This window comes from Chelonoidis abingdonii, chromosome 11 (assembly GCF_003597395.2).
Source record: "Chelonoidis abingdonii isolate Lonesome George chromosome 11, CheloAbing_2.0, whole genome shotgun sequence".
In the NCBI taxonomy this organism is placed as follows: domain Eukaryota; kingdom Metazoa; phylum Chordata; order Testudines; family Testudinidae; genus Chelonoidis; species Chelonoidis abingdonii.
Genome location: NC_133779.1, coordinates 18,850,850 through 18,857,009, shown reverse-complemented (window position 1 = coordinate 18,857,009; position 6,160 = coordinate 18,850,850). Strand labels below are relative to the sequence as shown.

The 6,160-nt window shown below is 64.3% G+C and overlaps 1 protein-coding gene across 1 annotated transcript in view; it reads left to right on the top strand.

Moving 5' to 3' along the window:
* The window catches only part of HUWE1 (HECT, UBA and WWE domain containing E3 ubiquitin protein ligase 1), a 65,724-nt gene that overhangs the window by 58,611 nt on the left and 953 nt on the right, over positions 1–6,160 (top strand). Inside the window, 12 exon segments of the mRNA XM_075071293.1 lie at positions 148–283; positions 1,538–1,634; positions 1,964–2,113; positions 2,549–2,803; positions 3,198–3,304; positions 4,114–4,140; positions 4,142–4,169; positions 4,172–4,226; positions 4,427–4,448; positions 4,745–4,955; positions 5,240–5,421; positions 5,604–5,794. Coding sequence (XP_074927394.1) covers positions 148–283; positions 1,538–1,634; positions 1,964–2,113; positions 2,549–2,803; positions 3,198–3,304; positions 4,114–4,140; positions 4,142–4,169; positions 4,172–4,226; positions 4,427–4,448; positions 4,745–4,955; positions 5,240–5,421; positions 5,604–5,794 — 1,461 coding nt within the window.

Genomic DNA, 6,160 nt, shown 5'->3' with positions numbered 1-6,160 from the left:
GGGGTTCTGAGCAGGCGGGGTCCCTGGGGGGTTCTGGGCCGGAGGGGGACTGGGGCCGAGTGGGCAGGGGAGGGGGGTTCTGGGCATGCATGGGACCGGGGCCGAGCTGGGGGGGTCGGTTCTGGCCACGATCTGACCCATCTCCCCCCCGGCAGGTAGCTCCGGTCTGGGCTCAGCTAGCAGCATCCAGGCCGCTGTCCGGCAGCTGGAGGCTGAGGCTGACGCCATTATACAAATGGTACGTGAGGGGCAGCGGGCGCGGCGGCAGCAGCAAGCAGCAACGGTTAGCATGGGGCCTGTGGCGCTTGGGGGCCACTCCATCCGTGGGGTCCAGTCCCCCCTTCCTGGGACCCCTCGCTCCACCCTGCCTTGGGCTGGCAGCCGGGGCGCCTAGGTTCTCTCCCCCCCTCGGTGGGGGCTGGCAGCCAGGACGCCTGGGTTCTTTCTTCAGTTCGGGGGGCTGGGGGCCAGGACGCCTGGGTTCTTTCCTCAGTTCGGGGGGCTGGGAGCCAGGACGCCTGGGTTCTTTCCTCAGTTCCAAGACGGGGCTGGGAGCCGGAACTCCTGGGTTCGCTCCTGGCCCTGGGAGGGGATGAGGCTTCCTGGGGGTACCCAGAGCTGTGAGTGCCCCCCCTGCTGTTGGAAACCCAGCCACTGGCACGTGCTGATCTCTGAGTGCCCGGCTGCTGGCTGCCCTCCCCCCCTGAGAACGAGGAGACATTCGCCTGCCGGGGAGCCAAGCCCCGAAGACGCGAGTAGCGTTAATGGGCTCCAGGGACGATACCACGTGCGTCATTTCACCTCGGCCACCAGCAGCCAATCCCCTGCCTCCGCCCCTCAGGGCACAGTCCTGGGGTGTCCCTTCTCCCCAGCCCCCACTTCGCTGCCTGGGAATTGAGGGGCCCCTGCATGCTCTGCTGGGGAGCCAGGACTCCTGGGTTCTCTCATGGCTCTTGGAGGAGTGGGGTCTAGTGGTTAGAGGCGGTAGGCTGAGAGTCAGAACTCCTGGGTTCTCTCCTGGCTCTGGGAGAGGAGTGGGGGCTGGTGGTTAGAGCAGGGGGTCTGGGAGCCAGGACTCCTGGGTTCTCCTGTGGGAGGGCCGTGGGGATCGGTATGCATCTAATGGCTCCCAGCCTCAGGGTCCCCCACTTCACGGGCCCTGAGGGAGGTGGGAATGCCCATCCACCCACCCACCCTCATCCTCCGATTTCACCCTTCTGGAGAGAGTTCCCCCTGCATGCCCCCGCCCCCATCCGGCTGCCGTGGGGCTGTGCCATTGCTGATCCATGCATGCCATGCTGGGGCTGCCCCCATCCCGGGGGTGGGGGGGGGCACCTACCCATCATCCCTTGCAAGATCAGCTTGGGGGGGGGGGGCTGCATGGTGGGGGGGTGGCACGCTGGCCGTCAGTCAAATTGCCCCCCCCCTCCTCCTCCCAAACCGCTGCTGGAGTGAGAGTCCCTCCATGTCCACCATACATCCGGCCCCAAAGACCCCTCCAGCCCCACCCTGACCCCCCCCCATTTGTCCCGCGCAGTCCGAATCAAGCCAGTCGGAAGGGTCTGTTCGGAGGGACGAGTCGCCCATGGACGTCGATCAGCCCTCGCCCGTCACGCAGGACGCCCAATCGGTTGGTGAGTGTCCTGCTGTCACAGCCACGCCTGGGGCCGACTCATCCAGCGCTGAGATGCAGCCACCTCAGGGGCGGGGCAGCCCGGGAACACCCACACATAACGCTGCACAAGGATGGCTTGCTCAGAGCTGAGATGCAGCCATCTCTGGGGCGAGGCGGGTGGATGATGGCTGCCCATAACGCCATGCTGGGATGGCTCACCTGGTGCTGAGATGCTGCCACCTCTGGGGGTTGGCTGGGGAACAGCTGTGTATACACAGCTCAGCCAGGGGTGGGGAAGGCTCCTTAGCTGCAGGGACCCCCGGGGTGACCCTGCCCCCCCCTTTGCAGGTTCTGAAGGATCCCAGCTCGGGGAGAAGGACGAGCGCCCCCCGGATCTGCCCCTCCTTAGCGAGCAGCTGAACCTGGACGAGCTCTGGGCCATGCTGGGCGAGTGCTTGAAGGAGCTGGAGGAGTCCCATGACCAGCACGCTGTGCTAGGTAAGGGTCCCGGCTCCCAGCCCCCTCCCCAGCCTGCAGTGCTGCAGCCGGCCGTGGGGGTGGGGCCCCGGATCCCCCCCAGATCTCAGCCTCCCTCCCCGCAGTGCTGCAGCCAGCCATGAGGTGGGGGGCCCTGGATTCTCCAGATCTGTCTCCCTCCCTGTGGTGCTGCAGCCAGCCATGGGGTGTGGGTCCCTGGATCCCTCCAGATCTCAGTATCCCTTCCTGCAGTGTTGCAGCCGGCCGTGGGGTGGGGGGCCCTGGATCCCCCCCAGATCTCAGCCTCCCTCCCTACAGTCCTGCAGCCAGACAGCCAGCTAGCCATGGGGTGGGGGGGCCCCGGATCCCCCGCAGATCTCAGTCTCCCTCCCTGCAGTGCTGCAGCCAGCCATGGGGTGGGGGCCCCGGATCTCACTCTCTCTCCCTTTCCTGCAGTGCTGCAGCCGGCGGTGGAAGCCTTCTTCCTGGTGCACGCCACAGAGCGGGAGAGCAAGCCCCCGGTGCGGGCACACGCGCGGAGAGGCCATTCTGGCGCCACCATCAAGTACGAGCCCACCCCTGTCACCAGCCCAACCTCAACCCCGCACCGCCCTCCTCGCTGGACCCTTCTTCTCCTCGAGCCTCTCCATGCACTCTCCTCCCAGCCTCCCCCCGACACCCAGAAGTTTCTGCGCTTCGCAAGGATGCGGGGTGAGGAGAGGTGGGGGAGCTAGCAGTGGGGGGGGATGGGAAAGGAAGTAGGCTCCAGGAGGCCTGGCCCAGGTGTTGGGGGGGTCACAGGGCTCAAGGAGTGAGGACGAGGCTAGTGGGTGGGACGGCCCCACATGGGAGGGCTCGCTCGCACTGAGATAGAGAGCCACCTCTGGGCTGTCAGCTGCGGGAACAGCCGCAGCCATACCGGAGGAACGCCTGGAGGTCAGAGTGTTAGCAGAGGGCAGATGAGGCAGGGGAGATTGGGAGGTAAGGGTGGGAGGATTTGGGGGACTGTCATCGTGGTAGTGGTGTAGCAGGGCGAGTCACCACCACACAACGTCCCCCCTACCCGAAGACCCACCGCCGATTCATGAACCGATTCCTGCGCCAGTCCACCCAACCTGGCCGAACGGGCCCTTCGAACAGTCCTGGATCGACTACATCCGTATGCTGGACTTTGACGTCACAGCAGCAAAGTACGGACGGGCGAAATGTGGGGTGAGAGGGGACTTGGGCAGTGGGGCCATGTCAAGTGGCATGGGGTATCCACCAGGCCCTGACACCCTGCATTAGGAGGAGGGGCTGTGTAGGGAGGCAGAGGCAGGGTGGGTGTTCTGGGAGGGAATGGGAGCCGTGTCCAGTAGGCAGTGGATTCCAGGCCTGACACCTGCCCGGGGGTGGGGGGAATGTGGCTTGTCGTCCGGCAGTGGGTATCTCCAGGCCCTGACACCGCCCCCACGCACACCCCCCAGGTACTTCCGCCGGCAGTGGGCGTCTGGACGCGGGTGCGCACGGAGAGGACATGAGGTCACGTTGCTTCACGCACCATGGTCTCGAGGACTTCGTACCGCGAGCTGCACCGCAGTCGCCGAGGAGATTGAAGACCGATCTGTTGAGGCCCTGCTTCTCTAGGGGGGCCGGTAGACGGCGTACCCACGGCTGGGGCGGGGGGAGAGGGTGTGGGGGGCGGGAGGGGCCAATGGGTCCCGCACTAACCCTCTCCTTAGGTACATTGTAGTTCAGGGAGAGATGGGGCAGGGATGTGGGTTGTGGGGGACGATGGGGTCAGGGGGGTGGTGCCTGGTGTGGGCGAGGCTGTCGTGGGTCCCTTTCCCCAGTACATTTTTCAAGGGCAATCGGAACGGGGCAGGGGCACCCGCTGGGTCTGCATGCTTGTGGCGTGATGTGTGCTGTCCCTTGTTCCGGTAACCCTTCTGCCCCCCGTCTTGTTCGAGGAGTGAGGGGTGCGCGGGGAGGGGCGGAGCTGCTGGAGGGTTGTGGGTAGATGAATTCATCCTCGCGGAGAGCTGTTCAACCCCATGTACGCCCTGTTCCCGCACCTCGCCCGGCGACCGCGTCACCTACCCATCAACCCTCGTTCCCACTGCAACCCCAACCACCTGGCGCTACTCTCAAATTCGTGATTAGGGGACCGCATCGTGGCCAGCGCGTGTACGACAACCGCCTGCTGGGTGGTGTGTTCCTTCACCGCCTCCTTCTCCAGATCCTGGGAAGGTCAGTCAGGCGGCGGTCTGGGCTGGGGGGCGGTCTTGGATCGGGGTTGAGTGGGGTTTTCGGGGGGTCTCTGTGCCCCGCTCACCCGTCCCCCGCGCCCCCTAGGTACGACGGACATTGGGACGAGGTACACTTTTCTTCCAGGGCCTTGGTTTTACCTGCTGCTAGCACGACGTTGTCACACATCGGCTACGCTCACCTTTCAGCACCGAATCGTACTTTGCTTGTCACGAGGTCTTGTTTTCATAAGTATTATGTATCTAGTTCGGGTTCGGCCTGGTACCTGGTGGTGGCCTAGGGAGTTAGGTGATCTTGGTATGGGAAGAGGTATTGTTCGGCGGCGCTGGCTGGGGGCTGTGCTGGGGGCCTGCGGGAGGCTGGATGGGGCAGAGGGTTGGGCGGCGCTGGCTGGGGGCTGTGCTGGGGGCCTGCGGGGGGCTGGATGGGGCAGAGGGTTGGGCGGCGCTGGCTGGGAATGGAGCCCCCCATCACTCGCTGCCCCCCCTCACCCCCCAGGTGCAGGAGTTCGGGGTGTGTGAGGTGCGGGACCTCAAGCCCAACGGGGCCAATATCCTGGTGACGGAGGAGAACAAGAAGGAATACGTGCACCTGGTCTGCCAGATGCGGATGACGGGTAGGTGGCTGCGGGGTGGCTCTGGCAGGGGGCCCGGGTTTCTGTAGGACCTACACAAAACAAACATAGCCGAGGAGCCCAGTGAGACTGTGCTGTAAATAAAGAGCTAAGCAGGAGCCAGGACTCCTGGGTTCTCGCCCTGGCTCTGGGAGGGGAGTGGGGACTGGTGGTTAGAGCAGGGGGGGGTGGGAGCCCGGACTCCTGGGTTCTCTCCCAACTCCGGGAGAGGAGGCTGGGGGTTGGAGCCAGGAGGGGGCTCACTGACTCTGCTCCCCACCCTCCAGGAGCCATCCGCAAGCAACTGGCTGCCTTCTTGGAGGGTTTCTACGAGATCATCCCCAAGCGCCTCATCTCCATCTTCACGGAGCAGGAGCTGGAGCTTCTCATCTCGGGGCTGCCCACCATTGACATTGATGACCTCAAATCCAACACTGAGTACCACAAGTACCAGTCCAACTCCATCCAGGTGAGGGGCCGCCCCAGAGCTGGCTGCAGCTCTGCGACGGGCGCTGTTATGTGCGGCTGTTCCCCAGCTGCCCCCACCCCAGAGCTGGCTGCATCTCAGCACCAGGCAAGCCAGCCCCGTGCGGTGTTATGTGCGGCTGTTCCCCAGCTCCCCACTCTGACCTGCTCCCTCTGCCCTGGCAGATCCAGTGGTTCTGGCGAGCCCTGCGCTCCTTTGACCAGGCGGACCGAGCCAAGTTCCTGCAGTTCGTGACAGGCACCTCCAAGGTCCCCCTGCAGGGCTTCGCCGCCCTGGAGGGCATGAACGGCATCCAGAAATTCCAGATCCACCGGGACGACCGCTCCACCGACAGATTGCCTTCTGCTCACACGTGGTGAGGGGCCGGCCGGGGACACACGGGGCAGGGCTCCCCTATAGGAAAGGGGCATAAGCTGTTATCATAAGCCTTTCTCTCAAATCTGGACCCTAGCGTCCAAAATCTGGGTGCTTAGCATGAACCCTTCTAAGCTTACTTACCAGCTTAGCTTTGATCTCGCTGCCACCATCCAAAAATTCCAGGGTTTTGGCCCCCTCTGGTCTGCGTATAACCTTCCCTGGAGGGACCCCAAGACCCAGAAGCCCTGAGTCTTACCGCAAAGGGCAATAACCTACTTCCCTTCCCCCTCTCTCTCCCACCCAGACTTTCCTCTCTGGGCTAACCTGGGAGTACTGATGCAATCTCTTTACATCACAATACCAA